Raw genomic sequence first — 22,606 nt, forward strand, 5'->3', positions numbered from 1 at the left:
AGTTTATAAATTGAAATCATTAGTTTTGTGATGAAAAATTTCATTAAAATATACATTTCATGAATTTACTTAATTTTTTTAATTAATTTTCCATTTTAATTTTTTATCCTCATATTAAAATATGAATATCGATTATTGAACGTAGGTTCAAAATTCAAGGTGTAAAAGGAGGACCCCACTTTGGGTGTGTGTGGACTGTGGAGGAGTCAGTTGTTTACTGGAAATTCTGTCTCTAGTATCTCTGTATGTACTATGTAGGACTCTAGTTGTGTTATTTCTATTCGATTGGTCATGTTGTCCACCTCTCCTACATACGAGTATTAAATACTATGAAATGGATTGCTTGACTTGACAGCTACCATGCTTCGAGTACCTTAGTCTCCACTTTGTATTTTTATACTCTTTTTGAGTTTTCGTTTGGAAAAATTACAAATAACCACCCCGTATTTACACTTTTTTACAAATTACCACCACGTATTTACGTTTTTACAAATAACACCCAAACTTTAATGTATATTCCCCAATCACCACCGTATTTTTACCCCGAGTATCATTTTCTTATTTCCCGACTTCTTACGTGACGATTTATGCGAAATTCCAAGACTACCCTTATTGAATGTCGATTTCCTTAAATCCCCTGATTATTTCCGAACCCTAAATCGCAAATCTCGAAATCCTTAAATCCTTTTATCCCCAATTCAATCGATCAATTTATCTCGATTCAAATATCAAAGCAGCTTAATTATCAGTCAAATATAATAATTCTAAGGCGTCTAAGAAATAACCAAAGCAAAAAGATTACAGCATTCAAAAGCCTAGTAAATGACGAACAAACGTAACCATTTTGCCTTACAAATACATGAATATAGACATTCCCTTGTAGCTACTAATAGTCTGATAACAAGAAGCTCTTAGTAGAAGGTAGGTAGACAACAGACGAGCATATAGCTCCACAGCAGCAGCAAATCATCGAATTCGGGATTGAGATAAATTGATGGATTGAATACCATCAGACGAATTCCGCAGCGAATTTGTGGAAAGGAATAAGAGCCGGGAATCGAGATAAATTGATTGATTGAATTGGGATTAAAGGACTTAAAGATTTGGGGTTTTAGGGTTTGGGAATAATTGGGGGATTTAAGGAAATTGACATTCAAGGAGGGGGAAATGTTATGTTAATGACAGTCAACTCAAGGAGGGTAGTTTTGAAATTTTGCATAAATCGTCACTTAACAAGTCGGGAAATAAGAAAAACGATATTCGGGCTAAAAATACGGTGGTGATTGGGGAATATACATTGAAATTTGGGTGTTATTTGTAAAAACGTGAATACGTGGTGGTAATTTTTAAAAAAGCGTAAATACGTGGTGGTTATTTGTAATTTTTCCTTTCCGTTTCAATCGTTTGTTTATAATCCCTTCTAATCTTCTATCCAATGTATTTCTACATCACCTTTTTGTAAAGTGGATCCATAAATACATTGAATTGGATCACAAATACTATCCTATAACCAGTTGTATAGTAGCGTTGTACAATCGCCTCAAAATTGTTGAGCTCTTACACAAAGTTGTTGAGCTATTTTACAAGTTATTGAGCTATTTTACAAAGTTATTGAGCTTCATAATTATTCTGTGAAGTTCAATAACTTTGTATCATAACTCGATTATTTGTTAGTAGAGCTCAATAACTTTATAACAAAGCTCAATTACATTGAATAAGTTGTACATACAACCAGTTGTATAATACATTAACTGGAATTGGATAGGAGAAAGTATTTGAATGGAAGTATTAGTTCTCCATAAAAAAATAAAAATAAAATTAATGAATGGATCGATCATCTATATACTCCGTACTTTTTAATTTTGTACATTTTCTTTTGATATATCATGAAAAAATTACATTAGAGATAACAAATAAGAAAAATGTACGGAAATGATTAACGGATAAGGCAACAATGCATGAAACTACTAAAATACATGTAAAATTCGTCAAGAGAGTCTGAGAATAAATATGTACTCACATTCACTACAATCAAATTAATATCATATATGCGATTATCCAAGACTATTTGCTTGCTTCATGTTTAAGGTACGTTTTATAAAAGAGTTGAATGAGTTAAGTATAAATTGATTTGAACATTACAATTTGAAATCCATAAATAAAATTGAGCTTATTTTTTTTTTTTCTGATTGATTTAAAACGAGTTGGCTCGGAAAACGATATAGTTCCAAATGACCCAATTAAAACATCCATTTATGATGATGCAAACTAAATTCTTCCAAATCTAAACCGCATTCGTAAAAATGATTATTACTTTATAATAAAAAATGATTATTTTATAATAAAAATGACCATTAAAATGATCACTTTCTAAAGTAAATTAAACAGCACTTTATTATCAAAAAAATTTACGATTATAATTTACGACCATAGTAAAGGAGACCAACTGAATCTAAATACAAAGCGTCTTGCTTGTGAAGACCTCTCATAAAAAAAAATAGAGAGGATAAGGTGGAACACCTCCCATGTGCTTCCTCACTCACCTCTCATAGATATTTTATAAGAGAAAATAATATCCGTCACAAGTCGTCGATTTTGTGATCTAAATAACATGACCATAAAACGAGACCACCTCCCCATGAAATTTATACTTCACTGTGGACCCCATTACCCACAACACTTCATACTTCCAGACTCCTGCTATTGCAGAACGTAGGTCCCACCTTCAGCCCCGTCAGAGATGGATGGCGCTACCTTCTGTCAGCATCTGGGCCCACCAATACTTTTCTTTCGAACCTGTCCAATGTCCTCATTAGAATGCAAATAACTCGGATTTAATCATCTCCAATGAGACCAACTTACACAAATTCTTATTTGTGACGGAGATACCCGTCACAAATTCTTATTTGGGTCAAATACATACCGTTTACATGCATGTGGTACCCGGTTGCACAAATAAAGCAGTTGACAGCACACCAAAAGCAGGCGGCTGCCACTGTCCACCTATTAATGCCTAATTGTACTCCATGCATTATTTAATTGGCAAATTGTACTTCTCTTAACATATTAAATTTCAAATATTAGCAATAATACAACTTTGCATTTATTGCTTCTCAGTTCATCTCCTCCCATGCTTAACCCTACTTCCATTTTCACCATTATTTTTCACATTTTCCTTCCATTTTTCTCTGCACTTTCTACAATTTTACAATTGAAATGGCGTAAAAATTGCATGTTATCATTTACATAATTCGAAAAAAATGACAGATCTTCAACAATCTTTCACATAAATGTTAGTTGATGGTGCCCTAATCGTTCAAACACCAATGGATGACGAAAATAATCATGGTGGCATAATTCATCAACCTTCAACGGAAAGACGACGAGTAAAGGTATGTATTTTTAGGGCGTTTTTATTATTGAGAACGTAGAGCAAATTATTGTTATTATTAATATTACTATAGAACATCTTAACAAGAAGCAAATAACAAGTTTCTATTTCATTATATTGATGTGTTTGTGATATTTATTGCATGTTAGTGATGTTGTCATCTCATGGAGTATAATGTTTGATTTGTGTTCAATTTTATCATCATGAACTTGAATAATAGCTTTTAAGTCCATATATAATGGATGTTTACATTTATTGTGTTAATGTCTGTACTGTTGGTCCAAATGTCACCCTGTCAATTCATTAACTTGATTATTATTTTTTAGGTTATCAGTGTAGCATATATGTATGATTATAATGGATGTTTTAAAATAATTGATGTTTAAAGTTTTTGTGTTAATGTCTGTACTGTTAGACCTAATGTCGCCCTATCAACTATAATATATAGAGATATAATATCTATTTAATGTTAAGGCTTATGGTGTTGTATATCACATTAATATCTGTATTTTTTCCCTAAGGTCACTCTGTCAACTACACTGCATGTTGTTATTTATCTATTTAATGTGTGCATTTTTCTACATGATGTCACCCTGTCAACTACAGTGGGTCACATTACTTGAAAACCGATTTTGTATATCTAATCAATGTGTCTAATTTTCGTCCTAATGTAACCCTGTAACTGGAGTAGGAACTTAGGGTATAATATCATTATTATTAGAATAAGAGTTTCTATGCTATTAATGTTGTTAATGAGTGAAGTTTTTATTGTCATCTTATGGAGTATGGTGTTTGATTATTCAAGTTGAATATTGTTTTATAGGTTTGAAGTGTAGTAAATATGTTTGAATCTTATGGAATATAATTTTTGGTGCTAATGTCACCTTGTTAACTAGTTGTCATCACATGTTGTTGAATATCTAATGAATGTTTATATTTTTAATTCTAATGTCACCCTGTCAACTAGAGTAGAGCACATTAGTTGTCGTATATCTAATATATATGTATCCTTTCATATGTTATCGTATATCTAATGAATGTCCGTATTTTTGGTCCTAATGTCGCCCTGTCAAGTTGCGTAGTTAAATAATTGTCACATGTTCTCGTATATCTAAATCATGTCTTTAATTTTGGTCATAATATCACCCTGTTAACTTGCGTAATTAATTCAAAGTCTCATGTTCTCGTATATCTGATGAATGTTTCTATTTTTGGCCCTAATGTCATCATGTCAACTTGCTTGTCTAGGTACAAATTATTCAAAGTCACTCTTGGGAATGAAAGTAGAAAAATGGGGACTTGTTTACAAGATGTATATGAAACACTCATAGGCCGTGAGTTTCAGCATTAGGAAAGCAACATCTCCCACAATATGTTAATGAATGCTTTCCTTTTTGCTCAATATGTGACCATATTAAATTTGGTAACACAATAGATAAATATGTAAGTAATAATTGACATTCTTGGTGTATTTCTTATATGGGAGTGTAATTTATAAGTAATGTTTTCATTATTGCACAATATGTCGATATATACAATTTGATACCATAATGGATAAATATGTAAACAATTGACATTCTTAGTGTACAATATCTTTGACAATGTTTTCATTATTGCACAATATGTCGATATATACAATATCTTTGAAAATGTTGCTAAACAGAGATGGTTCCATACTCTGTTACAAAGGGTACATTTGTTGCTACTTGTAGATAAAACTTAGTTTTACTGATTATTGTTAATGAACATATTACTGAGGATGGTAACATATAAAATTAAACTCTCAACATGGTGAACTGTTTAGTAAAAAGTTGTGGCGTACTATAAAATGTAACCAATTTTCAACCGTTTGTGACCATTTCTTCCAGTTGTATTAGGGTAACATTGTTCTTTTAACGTGGTGACAGAATATATATTTCGATATTTCCTGCCCAAATGCAACTGAACCTGAACGTGCAATTGAGGCACTACATTCAACGCTACACATGCATGACAATAAAAAGAGTTCAAAGGTCCGTGGGTGAAGCTCCAAAAGGAGGAGATCGTGCCAAAAAACAGTAGTTTCGTGTTTTGGGGCACTTATTTTAAACATGTTACCATTTAAATCATTATATTACATATGGCATTGTATATATTAAGTAATGTTATCATTTTTTAATAAATTGTTACTATATTGAAATTGGTAACATAATGGATAAATATGTAAACAAGTTTTTATTCTTTGTGTGTGACTTATTGCATTGTATTTTACAAATTATGTTTATATTTTTTTTTTGAAAAATGCAAACAAACGCCCAAGTTCAAATCAAATCAAATATAATGTAAAATGGTAAATTTTTAACTAATATGCTAACATATTATACACATACTCCAAGTCACCATTTTTATCGTTAAATGTTATTAGTTTAAGATTCTCAATTTTAATTAAACATATTGTATAATGGTTACATCCTTTCACTAATATGCTAACATTCTGACTAATATTGTTACATATTGTAAAACAATTTGTAAAATGGTTACATCTTCTAACTAAGATGATAACATTTTAAACATATACTCTCATGTCACCATTTGTATTCATATATGTCGTTATTTTAAGAATTTTTTCAATCAAATCAAACATATTGTAAAATGGTTACATATCGTAAAATGGTTACATACTCGGACTAATATGATTACATTAATACATTCTGACTAGTATGCTTAGATATTGTAATGCATTTTTTAAAATGGTTACCAATTCGACTAAGATGATAACATTATTATTACACAAATATATGAGTAAATTAGACCCATATTAAGTCACTGACTTGCCAAAGTTAGTGTTCAACGACATGAACACAAAATGGTGCCCAATCAGACCAATATTATCCAGCAAATACAAAAAAAACATTATTAATCAAACCACAAAACCAAACTAAGTAATATGAACATTTCCACACACTATCACTAGTACTGCCCCACTTTGCTTCACTAATGCCCTTGTCGCAACTCGCAATCACCTTTTACTTGCTGCACCTTTTTTTACTACTGCTCGAATTCACCTCTTGTTAAACTTCGGACAAAACTGGTAACATATTAAACAAAATTGATAACATATCAAACAAAATTGATAACATATAACAAACATAAATCATACAATTCAAACATACAAATAGATGTCATATCCAACAAAATTAGTAACATAACCAACAAAATGTTAGCATCTCAATATATATCAATAACTGATATCATTAAATGATAACATATCGAAAAAAAAAAAAACTGGCAACATATTACTATAATGATAATGATCTGATTTAATCCCAAAAAATGGTAACATAACCAATAAAATGGTACACACACACACACACACGCACACACACACACACACACACACACACACACATATATATCAATAAGCGAGATTACTAAATGATAACATACTCAACAAAACTGGTAACATATTAAGTAAACATTCAATCAAACTAAAGCATGAAGCAAAAACATTGTTTAAATTTTTACTCAAAATCAAAAAATAAATAAAAAAAATATAACATAATTTTAAAAAATGAGAATAACCATATACAAATAAAAATATTGTAAAAAAATGAACAAATAAACTCCACAAAATTTGCATGTGTCGATTATTAAACCCCAAATAAATAAACAGAAAAAAAATGGTTTTGCTATAAAAAATTAACTAGAAAAAAACTACTATAACCATATACAAATAAAAATACTATAAAAAATGATGACGAAATATATCACCTCTTTCGACATCATTGACTTCCTTTGTCGATCTAGTGTTCTTCTTAACTTGTGGACGTTATGCTACTCGTTTCATGACCATCTTCAATGATTTGTGAATAAATTATGATGATGGACTATGTTGGGAACTTTGTTTGATTTGTGGGTATTTTAGGCGTTTTTGTATGAGAATAGGAAGGGAGAAGGTTAAGAGAGAAGAAAAAGGGGAGATGAAGATGAATGAATATGATGGTAAATGTGAAAATAATGATGATTAGGGTTGCTTTTCAAAATTGGTGGACGGTTACTTGTGTTGGGAAAGATGAATTATTTAATATTTTATCTTAACAAATCTTGTCATTCCCCATGCACAACTGTACATCACAGTCCCACATCACCTCTAACCCATTTCCACTAAAACACTACTATTCGCCCCGTCTCTTGCTTGTGACGGATAACCCGTCACAAGCAAGACTTACCAACTTATTACATCTTTACTCGTAATAGTAGAAATAAGTTGAAGTAACCGACTTTTAAATATCTCGATAGATTTAGATCACAATGTCCAATCGAGGTAAATGACTCTCCATAAACTATCATCACCATCCCTTATCAATAATCCCAAATGATTACTAAAGTTGGCTGGTGTGAGTGATAATGTCTCTCATCTCTTAAACAAGTGATCAGATGTTCGATTTCTGACTATTGCGAATGAAAAAGCCAAGCTTGTGAAGGGACAATCCATTAAATTGCCTTCAGTATCCCGAAAGAGATTGTCCCACCTGTCGGTAGAGAATACTCCCGGTCAACACCAATAATCCCAAATGATTTAATTTCGGAAAATATAGAATAATGAGATACAAAATGAAATCCCAAATCAAATATGAACCATTAATAAGCCAAGACTAGGTTGATCGACATGTCTTCTTCGCTTCCCTAACTAGGTTGATCGACATTTCGTATCATTTCTTGTCATGACTACATGACCATGTTGTCATGAGTCACAACTCACGACTAATGGTCATCACTCACGACATGATATATATACACAGATATACTTTGTATATTTTTAACTATTAAGTTAAAATCGATTAATTGAAACATACGAAGTAAAATACACTCTGCAAAATAAGATTCAGCATTGTGTTAGAGTATAAAATCGATCCTAGGATTCCAACAATAAGTTTAAGCTTTTAGTTGAGATGATTTCTTGACATGGTATCAGAGCCCCCCAATTTCTAAAGTGGAATATTAAATACCAGGTATGCAGTGACCTGCAGTTGTATCCACACGTAAGTCCAATGGACATTGGTGTGAGGGGTATACTTGGAACTCCAACTATCAAGTTAACCTTTTAATTGAAATAGTTTCATACTCCGTATAATACCGATTGCTCAATTTCCCCATGTAAAACTATCTCACACAACCTAACCCGTAAAATAAAGGAATAGTACTAAGAATAAGAACAAGTCAGTGGGTATGGCCAGGTGTGAGACAGTAGTTCCCCATTGTCTGTTGAATTAGAAAAAAGGAGGTGTTGAATTGGAAAAACCAAAGTGATCCCACCCTCTTTTGTTTCTTTACACTTTGTATTTTTCTCTCTTTCTCTTGCCTTTCCTTCCTTCATCCATGTACTATGTGTTAGTCCATTTAATAATAAAGGGTTGAACTTTGTGAAAGAAAGGAAGAAAGTTTAGTAAATATCATCTCTTTTTCTGTTGTTAGTGCTTCTACCTTTATTTTTCTCCTTTGATTCTTCCTCTTTACTCTTACTTCTTCATAAATTCTTAATTATCTAGCTCATTTTTGTCAGAATTTTACTCAAGACTCAATTTTTGCAGGTAATAATGCTAATCTTTTCTGGGTTTTGGTTTTCATGATTTTGTTTATGGAGTAGTATTGCATGATTTGCGTTCTCGATGAAATTTTCATCTTTGGTCATTCGGAAAAAGCCTCTTTGTTCTGCTAACACAAGGGTAAGTCTGCGTACATCCGACCCTCTTACCCCGCAATTTGCGGGAGCCACTGAGGCAATGGGGTAATGTTGTTGTTGTAGTAGTATTGCATGATTTGAGATTGTATTGTTTATGGTTATATTTCTTCATTTTGGTGATTTGGGAAACATCCTCTTTGTGTTGCTAACATAAGGGTAAGGGTAAGGGTAAGGGTAAGGGTAAGGGTAAGGTTGTGTACATATGACCATCACTTACCTGTAATTTGCGGGAACCATTGAGACACTGGGATAATGTTGTTGTTGTTGTTCATTTTGGGCATGTGGGGTCTTTAATTGTGATTACTAATGTTAATCTTTTCTGGGGTTTTAGTTTTCATGATTTAGTTTATGGATTATTGCATTAAAGTTGTTACCTTTGGATATTTTAGATACTGTTAGCTACTTGACATTAATGTCATGTTTAAGAATTTTGGTGTTAATACTGAAATCTACCAACTTGAGGTTTGTTGTTTGTTGTTTGTTGAAAGTATGGAATTTTGTTATAGGAATTAATGAGGTGGCATTGGATGTGTACGATAACATGGTACACCGCGTGTACCCTAGAATTTTCGTAGCAGAATAGGGTTCTAGGAGCCAAGTTTTATTGAATTTTCTTATTGATTTGATTCCTCATTCTGGAGTTTATTGCTAGTGTGCCTTACTTGAAACATGAAAAGTCTGTTTGTTCTTTGTTGAGGTATTAAGAAACCGTGTTTCTTTGAATTTTTTGGTCTAATTAGAGTATTAGCACAGTTTGTCACGGTTGGCTTCTCGTCCAATCGAGGTTAGTGAGTTGAATTGTTTATGTCATGACAATTGTCCTAGTTGTTTTCAGATTATGTGCTGTTACAGTCTTCTGCACTATTGAAAGGATTACATTCTTTCGAATAAGCATCCGAATTTGTCACCCTTAAGTATAGACCTCTATCTCCGATACTGCTCAGACTTGTGATTGTCTTTGATCTGAAGTTTTTTGCATTTGGTCTGTAAGATGATAGAGAGTTACCTTATACTGTTTTTTTACTGACGATTTGAGAATGTTAATCCCCTAAATGTTTTTATTTTTTTATTTTTTTTGTTTCAGACAACTTACTAAGCCATATTTTCTATTTGCAGTCTTCTAGGTCTGTGGAGAACTCTCGCTCTCGCGGTTACTCAGTCCTATCCTAGAATAGTGGTTGCAACTAGTAAATAAGATTGAGGGACGGAAATTTCAGTCTCGAGAAAGGACAGGTGGGTCAAGAGGTCATAAACAGATAATTGACATGGGAAAGAACTGTCCAATGAATGATAATGTTTCTTCTAGTGATCAAGTCAGTCAAAATTTGGCGTCCTCTGTTATTGACAGCAAGACAAGCAAACAAAACTCGAGAGATGGTGACGCGTCAACCCTTTCCTCAGAAAGGGTCCACTTTACCAACCATACTTTGATAAGAAGTGATGTGAGCTCAGGGATTGGACAACAAACCTCAAATGAAAAGAGGAAAAACCCTAGTGAAGTTCAGGGAGAAGATTCTACTACCATGGTTCCTTATCCATGTAAGCAACTTAAAGCCGATTCATCGTCTTCCAAAAACAGTAGTGCTGTAGCTCAGTTAAGTTCAGTTGATTCTGTTGATCCAAAACCGGCTCACTCACTGACTAATCACGGGTCTTCACATCCAACTCAATCAGTTGAATCCAAGACGGCATTTCAGGAAACCGAACATTCTATGACTAAGGCCTCTATGAAGAATTCACATCGTGAATTTGATTTGAATGAAGGCATAGAAGAAAACGAAGCAGACTGGCATCCAAAACCGATTCATGAATCAACTTATTGCAGAAGTGCTGTTTTATCAGAACCAATACCTGTGGTTGCTAAAGTTGGGGTTCCGATGGGTTTGCCTAAGAAACCGTTGCAGTTTGGTGGAGAGCTTGGGTGGAAAAGATCAGGGATCACTAGTGCTTTTCGGTCCACGCCTCTTTCGGACCCTGAAATAAAAAAGGCACCTGTTTCGAAAAGGTTTGAGTTTGACCTAAACATTGCTGCTACAACGGAGCCAGAATGTCCTGATGATGAGGCTTCACGATATGTCAGTCCGACAGTTTCTGAAAGATTTCATCTTAACGGCCATAGACCGGGTAGTTTGGGTATTGACTTGAACCACAATCAGACGGTTGAAGAGCCGTGTAAAAACAATTTTTACCCACAAGGTGATACCCAACAACATTTACGGAACTTTGATAGAGTTGGGACTGTTACTTGTTCCGGAGCTAGCTACAGTCCAAATGTGTCAAATTGTACAAGGCAACCATATTGGGTTGATCTGAGTCCAGTACGAGGCTACGGGCAAGTCCAAGGTCCGCCTTTTCTCATGGGTGCTCCTAATGCAGAACAACTTCAAATGATTGTTCCGATTCAGCTACCTTATACACATCCTGGACTGTATCTTGGGAACATCAACAATATTTCCCCTACATTTTACCCTCACACTGTACTACCCCCACAATTCTCGGGAAATTTCCGACTGCTGGAAAATTCTCAAGGGTTGAACCCTCATGCTTTCCCTAACATGAGGCATACCATCCTTCCGAATGGCAATATAGGTTTAATGGAGAACGGGAGTAGGGCAGCTGGTAACTCTGAAGGGAATATGACCCCTCTGAGGAATCCGGTTATGCAGGTTGCGGGTCCCTCTTCGTCTGTGAGAAGACTGGAACTAGGTCTAATGCCGGGAACTCATAGCTAATCCAATCTAACAGGTTTAGCAGTGAAATACTGATATGTACATAGAATTAGATGATGCATCATTTAGATTTGAAGCTGTAGATTCTTAACCAAAGTCTCGATTATTATTGCTTTAGGTCTGTACATAATTACTGGGTTATGGGGAATCAGCTGTAATTTTCGACACTATATTGTGTCGAGTAATGTCACATTATCTTACTGTTAAATGGAGCGTTCTTTGTTTTTTCAATGTAAACGAAGCTGCAAGTGCAATTTCGATGCCAGGATCGTTCACTTGCCGTGACAAAATTTAGCTGTGATCTCCAAAAAGGGATATTGAACATGAATCGGAAAGGTAGATCTAACCATTAAAAGGAAATCGGATACTCTTTGTCTTTCTAATGCATCATCTAATTACTACTCGTAAATTAAACGATCTTTGTATGAATGAGAATGATGTGTCAACTGTTAACAAAAGAGATAGTACGACACTAGATGGGACACAACAATGAGACGGAGAATTCGTGTTCCATTCAAAGTTATTCTAAGCTCCTAATAATGAAACGAATCACACTGAGCTGACCATGTCCTTGGCCCATACCATCATAGTTCAATTCTGTGGAAGCAAAAAGTTGTAAAATAATTGGGCTTATTGGCTCAAAAAAATAAAGATAGAAATCACCTTTCAGTTTTATTTTGATAGCCCGATATTCTATGCTTTCTTCGTTTCAAATAAATACTTTACTGTGTTCGTTATTGTATGGGTTTTTTGATAACTTATACCTTGAATAACTCACTTTTTCAAATATTATACCTAAGATAACTTTATTTAAAATCTTATACCTAAAATAACATTTTCTTCCAAACTTGATACCAAATCTTAAAAAAATGCCTTAAATTGACGATTTTACCCTTACTAATTTGATGGTTTTAGTGGTGGTAATTGTGGAAGTGTGGGTTAATAGGTGGGAAAAGAATGATGGTGTTTAATTAGTAAGGAGAAGATCGTCAATTTAGAGGTTTTTTCGATATTTGGTATCAAGTTTGGAAGAAAATTTTATTTTAGGTATAAGATTTTAAGGAAAGTTATCTTAGGTATAAGATTTGAAAAAGTGACTTATTCAAGGTATAAGTTATCAAAAAACCCTTATTGTATTAAAGTGTGAGATACTAGTACTTATTTTACTTTTTTTTTTGTGCTTTTTTCACACGTCAAGAAACAATATATTCCTATATTTATCCTGAAACAACGTGAAAAAATTCACAAAATATAAGTATTACCTGATTTAATCCTTTATTAAAGACAAATAAGAAAAATAATATTTAAAACCTTTTCATTATATCCACAAATTAATAAATTAAATAGAGAACCTATTTTTTTTGTTGCTTCAATAATATTGTCTCCTTGATATTTAGAGATTCATTTTAACATTTGAAACATTAAGGTCTCAAATTCTCACGACGATCATGTTATTCATCACAATATAAAATCTCACTTTGTCCTAATTATTTATTCGCTTTTTTGACGTTTGTGAAGAGTATTTATAAAATCGAGCTACTACACTATAAATCATGAATCAATTAATCAATTTGTGAACTAAAATAATAAAAAAAGTTATCATAATATCATTTCTTAGGGATGACGGTAAATAGTAACACAACGGACAAATTTGAGAATCTTTGACTGCACTTTAAACTGCTTTTTTAAAGGTCTTTAAACTACTTTCAACAATTCATCCTCACCATTTTGTATTTAAGTAGGTAAATCCATAAATACAGTATCGCTTATTAAAATGTTAAGGCAGATAGAGAAAATCTCTGAAGTTTATGCTTATATAGTAGGTTACAAAACAAGTAAAACGAATAAAACAAAGTCGTTTAAGCTAATAGAAGATGTGCGTAAACGGAGTTGAGCACTTGTTGAGATGAGCAAGGCACGGTTGGGAAGGCACGGTCACACCTTCCCTGATGACAGTGCGCTTTTGGTGGCATGAGGAAGGCACGGTGAGATTGGCACGGTTCCTTCTTTCCTGAATGAGATTCGCACTTTGCTTCCAAGATCCACGCTAGACTCTGTTTTTCTTCATTTTTGGTTTTTATTCCTTTATTTGTTGGGTCATGGGTCATGTGGTTGGCTTGTAGGCCTCTCCTACGTTAGTGTAATGTTGGCTAGGCCTCCATACTTCCTTCAAAGGCAACCAAAACAAGTAAAACCGAACCAAATACCCAAATGACGGGTTTTAAGCATCTTGAGCAATTAAAACATGAATAAACACATAACATGCATACAAGTGAGCTATAAGTGAAGGTTTTTAGGCATGAAAAGCACGTAAATAACGTAGTTATCAATCGGCGGCCCAAAGACACTACAAGTAAATCAACAATAACTCCCTATAATGTCTGAACTCCGAATCAAGACCTAATTACAATATACTAAACCCTAAACAAAATAAGGATCTAACAAACAACGTAAACTGATCACACAGAGCACCATGACAACATCGTAACTCCCATACAATAATAAAACGAAATATAATTGAAAAAAACACCTGATACGTCATAGCATGAGTGGACATTATTCTGCATCAAGGGCTGCGATTAAAAGTGAATGCATGAAGTAGGTTATAAAGATGGTTAAAGTCAGAATGGAAGATGAAGCTGCCACATAATGTGAAGGCTTGAAGTAGGTTAGAAAGATAGTTAAAGTAAGAATGGAAGGATTGGATTCAGAGGAAGAGATCAAAGGTGGAGGCTTGCAAGGAACTATTCGTGCCTACAGTAGGAGGAAGTTTAAACTTTTTTATATATGACCATTTTGCACCCTTTTTTCCTCTATTTTCATGCATATTCGACTCCATTTGAGGCGGTTTTGTACCCCCTTTCCTCTTGTTTCTTGTCCCGATTCCCTTTACTATGACACTGTGGCCCCCTTGCAGAAATTGAGGCGGGAACGGGCGAAATGAAGCTAGAAAGACGGGATTACTAAGCTACACATGAAAGATGAAGGAAATGATCTTTGAGGAGTATTCTCACGGTAGGTTTAATGGCGAGCCTACCGGGAGTACATATATACATGGAAATGAAGGAAGAAGCAAGGAAGGAGTATCCCGGTAGGTGGCGGCGCCGCCGGCATTTGGGAAGACGCATGAGCTGAAAAACACAAGTTTTTGAAAGAAGTTACAGGAATCTCTCAGCCGGTCAAATGATCCGAATGGCTAAGCTGGTGGGAGTTCCCCAAAGGCAAAAAGTCAAGTCCAAAGTCAAGACGTCCCCTGGTCGATGGACCGTGCAAAATGGTCGACCGGCCGTGCATACCGATGACCTCCAAAGTTTGTTCAAACTTCCAGAGATCTCCCAGCCGGCCAAAGGAAGGGGCCGTGGCCGATTGACCTACGGGGAGTGCGAATACGTGTTTCAAAAGCCCATTCCAAATTCTATCCTAATCCTTGTGGAACCTATAAATACCCCCTCTTAAACCCTTGTGTACACATAACCCTAGATCCAGAATATTTACCCTTTCATTTTAAAACTTTGTTAATCTCTTTGTTAATCTTTCCTTAATTAGAGAAGTTCTTCAATTAATTAGTAATTGAATTTGGGTTTGTAAGAAGATTGAAGGTTCTCCTTCTTTATTATTTCTATCCAAATTGCTCTTTTGCTATTGAGTTGGTATTAATTCTCTCCCTATTTTCATTTGTTTACATTTTGTTCTTCTTTCATGTTTGTTTGATTGTTTATGTTAAAATTGTTGTTGTTGTTTGTTTGTTGTTGTTGTTGTTTTCATCATTGTTAATCTTTTCATTGTTTATCTTTCCTTTGTTTCTCTTTCATTTGTTCATCCTTGGATAGTTGTCCTCAAAGACTTAATCTTTGAGTTGATTGGGTTAAAGATTGTGTCTTTTAGTTTAATCAACCTTGTTATTAGATTAAATCATCTTTCTTTACAACTATTGTTGGATTGTTGCATGTTTAGTAGTAAGATTTATCTTCTCACCATGTTTATGACCAAAGTTTCTATCTTTATTGTTTATTTTGCAATTAGGACCATGATTAGTGAGTAGTCTTCTACTAGGGCTCGGTTTGACCCAACATGAGTAATTTCACTAATTGAATCTCATAAAGGCTAATTATTTGGGGAAATTGGTGAGGGTAGTTTGGAGGATTGATTTGGTTTATGGGTTGATTTTGGGTAGTGTCGATTTATAACCCTTGTCCACCAACGAGAGTTGGTTAGGTTGTGATTTGGATACCCGGGATTTGACCCTATTGTTAACCTTGGTTGAGACCGAAAGGGAGAACCGGGGTAGGACACCTCTAAACTAGCGTTTGAAATCGACCCTCGAGAGAGGGAGTGGGATGACCCGGGAATTGATGGGGCTTAATGACCTTAGCAAATATTGGACTACCTTGGGAAAATGCATGTTTCTGGGGTAGTCGGGTATTGGGTTAAGGATTCCGACCTTCGAACCCGAGAGGGGGGTTGGTGGGTAGTACTAGTGTCCTATTTCGAACCCGAGAGGGGGGTCTTAGGCGAATTAGAGTCGTCACCTCCTCACCTAGCTACCCTTATGATTGGCTTAGAGATTTGATTGTGTGGAGTTACGAATTGTTTGGGAAGAACCGAGTCTTAGGCTTTTTAATCATTTGATTTACAACTTATTCCTCTTTTGCTCATTTATCTTTCTCTTGTTAAGTTTGCATTTCTTTTTGTCTTGGGTAGCTTTAGTATAACAATTCCTTCCCTTCTTGTCGACTTAGCTAAACCACTAGTAGAAAAAGTCTCATTGACATCGGTTATTTTACCTTATTTACATCGCTTTTGTTGCGATGTTTCTGGGGGCGACGTATTTAGTATTTTTAGCTAAACATCGGTTTCAGAACCGATGTAAATAGTATAAACTTAACATCGATTATGGGTAAAAGCGATGTTACTAGTGTTTCAATTACATCGGTTTTGGTCTAAAACCGATGTAAATAGTATATTATTAACATCGGTTATAGGTGAAAAGCGATGTTAATAGTATCTCAATTACATCGGTTTTGGTCTAAAACCGATGTAAATAGTATATTATTAACATCGGTTATAGGCGAAAAGCGATGTTAATAGTGTCTCAATTACATCGGTTTTTGTTTGAAACTGATGTAATGTAAATGGCATTTTACATCGTTTTGTCTGAAATCGATGTATGAAATCGATGTAGTATGATTCGAATGACGATTTACTCTTAAGCTATTTGTGAATTTTTACACTGTTAGGGGCCTGCAAAATGAATCAATAAAAAAATAACAACCCTGCATCTCATTCCTTCCAACAATTTTAAACACAACTACATATTTATTATACCAAAAAAATATCATAGCGTATACAATTCCGTCCATTCAAAATAATTTAAAATGTACACTACAACCTTCTACGACGCAAAATGTGTATTTTCAATTACAATATCAAGAAATCTAAATCATACATACTCTAGACGTTCTTTCCACAATAAAGCGACCAAAGCTCTCGAACCTCATTCATTTGTTCAATTGTCATTTGCGAACCTGAAATACACTACATACAAGAACAAGGATTATTAGGCCACACTTAGAAAATACGAACAATATCTACACATAGACATTCTATACGAACAATATCTATACATAAAAATTCAAACAGTTCGAGACAATAGATCAAGCTACCTTTACTATGTCGTCCTCTGATGATGCGTAACGCACAGTAATATCATACATCCACTTCATAACATAATAACCGCACTCATAACTCTGCGGCTGTTGAGGGCACTACATTTATACAAAATCAAGAGTAAGTAGACAGCCAACAAGGTTAATGACAAGGACATACAAATATATGTCCTTAATATTCACTTGTCAAAACCTTGAACCTTTCCTTATTTTATAAGGAACATACCCCCAACATGTCCTTATTTTATAAGGAACATACCCACAAAATAATAACCAAGTCTCACATGTGCCCATAAATAAGGAACATACCCTAATATTGCCATCATATAATTATAAAGACTCCTTACCAATCAATACAAACAAGAAAATGGTAGCAAAGGTAGCTCAAGACTAGTTCATACCAAAGGCAATTCAAGGCACAATTCATATCAAAGGCACCTATACTCGGCGTAATTGAATTTTTAACGAAAACAGCTACATACCTCAATCATTTTTATTTGGAGTTCATTTTGTTTTTGACATATCACGTGTTCCAGCCCTAAAAGAATACCTTTTCCAAGCCCTGAAATTGAATACATGAAAAGTAATCATATTATCGATCATTCATACATATAATTTACACAAATTCTCATTGAAGACATGCCATATCCGTCACAAGCTGAAGACGGATATCATTTTACCTCACAATGTACCCACTTTTTCTCTCTCTGCAACACTATTCATGTGGTCCCCTTTCTCCACTAACCCATTTTGTTACCATTTTATCTCACAAAATATCCGTCACAAATGGTAACCCGTCACAAGGGAGACCAATTGTATAATTTAATGTTGTAACTTAGAAATTTTAAAAAAGTACGAGCTCATGTTAATTTTACTGCAGGGCTTTACTGCACCCATCAAGATATGTCATCAGAGTATGCAAGTATACTTTTGTTATGTGAGCTTATTGTATGCGTGAACTATTATTTTTGATATCTGTCAACTTATTTTGATTATGTTATCTTGCATTGCTCCAAATTAAACATACAAACTCGACCATCCCTAATTAAGACTAAGATTGTAAAATCATATAACCTATTTAACCAATTGAATAAGTCAAAGCACTAGAATCACATTAGCTAGTCGATTGAACTTACCATGATAAGCAGCTTTTTATCTGCCATGTCTTCTTTGTCGCCTTATCCGAGTCAAAAATATATGCAAAAACATCAAAAGTCCATAATCAAAATCAAATGTTAGTGTATGAAACACAACCTTTAAGTCTTTCCAAATTGAATCTTTAATTCCCTCGGGTACTTTGAACCAATCCTCATATGTGATCTTGATATTATTTAGGGCGATCTTACCAATATCTCTAACAAAATCTCTCCTCCATGGTCCATATGGCCTACCGTGCTTATCAAAATCAATACGCTTAGGCCCTTTATTTGGTCTTTTGGCCTTTATACCTGTTGTTGCACCTCTCTCTTTACGTTTGGGCTTCTTACAATGGTCATTTCCGCTCGTGGGGGCTTCCTTGTCCATTATATACCTTAGGAAATAAATAAAGAAAAAAAGTTAGTATATACCAATTATGAAAATAATATATGAAAGAGAGAAAGGAAAAAAAATAAAAAAAAATAAAAAGTTATCTGTAATAGATGGCAGGGGTAGCCTCCATATTTCATTTGAGACAATGCAGTTACAGAATAAATGTGGATGAGATTCTTCACTGACTTGGCAAAGTATACATCTATGGCTAGGTACTACACTCAACATTCAACTCCTGGTGGCTTCCTCATTACTGAAGGCTCCCTCATTTCCCAAACTGCCTCTGGGTATGTACTCTTCTTTTGGTCAATTCATACAAAAATCGTCACACTAACTTTTGGTGGTCAATGACTATCGCCAGGCTGCTCTCTATGCTATGCGTGCAGGTTTCGACGGTGTGGAGATCCATGGAGCACACGGATACTTAATCGACCAATTCACAAAACAAGCAATCAACGACAGAACAAACGAATACGGAGAAATGGTCCCGACTGAACCTGCTCTCGAGCTGTAGTATGACAATCTGATTAAGGCGAGTGATAAAAAAGAACTTGAACTGAGCTAATCGAAACCATGGCTAACCCGAATGACACCCATTCGATTTAATCGGATACAATTACACAAACCCGAACCAACTGAACCCACTTTACAAGCCTATCAGAAACGGAAGATATGCTAAAGTTGAGATCATTGCCTACTAAATTTTCCAATATAGAATTTATCACAAAATACCACGAAATAATGAAGTAAAATAAAATATGGACATCAATCACACACCTACATTAAAGGTATAAAAATATTGTTATCGGTGAAAAAATGACCACATCGGTAATCAGTATCACCGTGACTCGACTAGAAACCCGGATAGAATGCTGAATTGGCCAATCCAAAAGATTGCTGGACCACAAATATATTTGACCCAAAAACTTAGAAAAATTCCTTCCAGCACCAGCCTTTCAGAAACTGATCCATTTAACTTGTTACTCTTTAATAGTTAGTACACCTCCATTACAAACGTGTTTGCCCTAGGTGATGATTACTATCCCCAATTAGAGAAGTAGTCTATATTTCTTAGTACCACTTAGCTACTGCAGCCAGCCAACACTAGTCACTATTACTCCTGACTCTCATATTTCTTTGTCGGGTGCTCAGATAGCCTACGAGCACATGGCCAACTGATCTCATCCTAGCTATGCACTCAGATAATCACACTAATTCCAAATGACCTATAATTTTATCTTACTTTACTAGACAGATCAGAGTCCACAGAGACATACATGATTCACATTGTCACGAATGATCCGAAACAGCTATAATTTTATCTCCGGAGTTTATGAACCAAGTTCTCAATATCTTAGGCTTACTCGGACGCAATAATCAGAAATTGTATCTTACACTGCACTTCATATTAGAACAACATGCAAGATTATGTATAATCATAGAACAAACAAGTAAAGCAGAAACCAACATGCATGATATAATATACTCCCTCTGTCCCGGTCATTTGTTGTTCTTTTCCATTTTGGGGTGTCTCAGTCATTTGTTGTCCTTTCTATTTTAAGAATGAATTTGATGAGCAATTTGATCATTCACATTCAATTTATTCCACATGTCATTTAGTAATTGGCCCCTTCCCCCTTTCCTTGGTCTTTGTGCCAAAACCAAAGGACAACAAATGACCGGGACGGAGGGAGTACTTACCTTTCCCCAAAAAATTCATTACTGTAAACATTTTAATACTTGGTAGGTGCTAGTAATATCCTTAATTTTTTGTACAAGACAAAGTATATAGGGTAATTCAATGGGTGGCGGGAGTAACGAATTCTTCATGTCACTATCGACAGAAATGTAACCAAGCTGTTGGCATACTCAGACCACATATCAGACATTCAGAAAGATGACACAAAACAGCATAATCGTCTCCAACTGATGCAGAACATTAATTTGAAAACATAGCAACCAGTACTTTAGAAACCAGCATTCAAAAAATTAAAAGTTTCTAATTAAGAAAAGGCTAAAGAGAAGGAGCCTATTGTTTTCATCAGCAGTAGCATAAGATGGTGTTAATTGTAGTATAAGACGATATTACTCCGTAACAATTAACAGAAGTACCAGAGCCCTAAATCGCTATATTGAATTCTAACAATCGCAAATAACTTCAGATTGCTTTCACATATCACACAAGTAACCAAATAGTTGTCACATATAATAATTGCAAAATAATTGGAGAAACAATAAGAAAAATTTGGATGCAGGGCATACCTGATTACTATATTATACGGGGTCAAAGCAGGAAATAGATTGATCAGGGATTCGCAGGTTCGCGTGACGACGGGTAGATAAGGATTGTGGTGGCCGGAAAAGAGGAGGCGACGACGACGGGTGCGTGGGTTTGTGTGGGAAGCAAAGAGGTAAGGGTTTTGCGTAGGGGTAGGGTTTTGCGTGGGTAACTGCTGAAAGCGGTGTACGTAGTACCAGTATTACGTATTTGTCACGTAAAGACTTGTTTTGGTGACATCGGTTGTGTAACCGATGTATTTGAAAGACCTTTAAAATAATTGTCAACGGTTATAACCTCGGTTTTCAGAAAACTGATGTAATGCCAATATATTAACATCGGTTTTCATATAAACCGATGTTAATATACTATAAATAACATCGTTTTTATTTTTAAACCGATGTTAATAACTCCATTATTAAAGATTACATCGTTTTTATTAAGAAATGATGTAACTAAGGCGATGTCAATAGGACTTTTTGTACTAGTGAACGATAGGATTAGAACAATTAGTAATCTTTTCAACTCCTTGTGGGATCGACCCTTAATAGTGTACAACGATAAAATCGTGCACTTGCGAGGTATAGCTTGATACCATCAAGTTTTTGGCGCCGTTGCCGGGGAGTTCGGCTAGATATTAATTGTTTTCGTTCTTGTTTAGACTAAGTCTTTTGTTACTAATCCCTCTCTTAAGTGTGTAGGACTTTTTGCATGGTTAGGAGAGCTCGAAGAGGTCAACCAATACGCCCGATTGACCACGAGATCGAAGCAACCGCGAGAAGACTAAATTCACTCCGTAGAAGAGGGCTTATAGAAACACCGATTCCTCAAGAAAATTCAGTAATTGATAACCTTCGAGAAGAGCCACGGGTCTTTGAAACTTTCGAAAATCCTTTTGCAACACCGGAAACGGAAGTAACAATGGCCGCGGTTTCTATGAGAGATAACTTGGCTCCGAAAAAGGTGGTGAATCCGAGTATTGTCAAGCCACCGATTCAAGCCAACAATTTTGATGTGAAAGCCACCTTGCTACAACTTGTCCAAGGGAACCAATTCGGAGGGGGAGCCACCGAAAACCCCAACGAGCATCTCAACGAGTTCTTGGATAGTTGTGACATGTTCAAGGCCAATGGAGTGACGGAGGATGCCGTGCGCCTTAGGCTTTTCCCTTACTCTTTGAGGGGAAGTGCCAAGGAATGGCTTAAAAGTTGTGAACCCGACTCTCTTCGGACTTGGGACGATGTCTCTAAGGCTTTCCTAAACAAGTATTTCCCACCCCAACGAACCGCA

The 22,606-nt window shown here is 35.1% G+C and overlaps 1 protein-coding gene and 1 long non-coding RNA gene across 3 annotated transcripts; one reads left to right on the forward strand and one right to left on the reverse strand.

Moving 5' to 3' along the window:
• Positions 1-8,526: 8,526 nt before the first annotated feature.
• Positions 8,527-12,073, forward strand: LOC141586237 (uncharacterized). Of its 2 annotated transcripts, XM_074407408.1 has the most exons (3): positions 8,527-8,840; positions 8,962-9,096; positions 10,230-12,073. In XM_074407408.1, exon 3 carries the CDS (start codon positions 10,379-10,381, stop codon positions 11,843-11,845), a length of 1,467 nt encoding a protein of 488 aa, XP_074263509.1. In that variant the 5' UTR covers positions 8,527-8,840; positions 8,962-9,096; positions 10,230-10,378; the 3' UTR covers positions 11,846-12,073. The 2 variants fall into 2 exon arrangements, with proteins under 2 accessions (XP_074263509.1, XP_074263508.1); XM_074407407.1 differs by lacking the exon at positions 8,962-9,096 and having other exon boundaries at positions 8,527-8,961.
• A 5,438-nt stretch (positions 12,074-17,511) lies between these two features.
• LOC141658537 (uncharacterized) lies at positions 17,512-18,700 on the reverse strand. Its single transcript, XR_012549293.1, has 3 exons — positions 18,645-18,700; positions 17,991-18,070; positions 17,512-17,607 (listed from the first exon to the last, which is right to left on the reverse strand). It is a non-coding gene; the product is annotated as an uncharacterized LOC141658537 (long non-coding RNA).
• Between the last annotated feature and the right edge of the window lie 3,906 nt (positions 18,701-22,606).

Source organism: Silene latifolia, chromosome 6 (assembly GCF_048544455.1).
Source record: "Silene latifolia isolate original U9 population chromosome 6, ASM4854445v1, whole genome shotgun sequence".
In the NCBI taxonomy this organism is placed as follows: Eukaryota; Viridiplantae; Streptophyta; class Magnoliopsida; order Caryophyllales; family Caryophyllaceae; genus Silene; species Silene latifolia.

Excerpts from the sequence above, each read along its gene's own strand:
- LOC141586237 (XM_074407407.1), top strand. The coding sequence starts at position 10,379 with ATGGGAAAGAACTGTCCAATGAATGATAATGTTTCTTCTAGTGATCAA.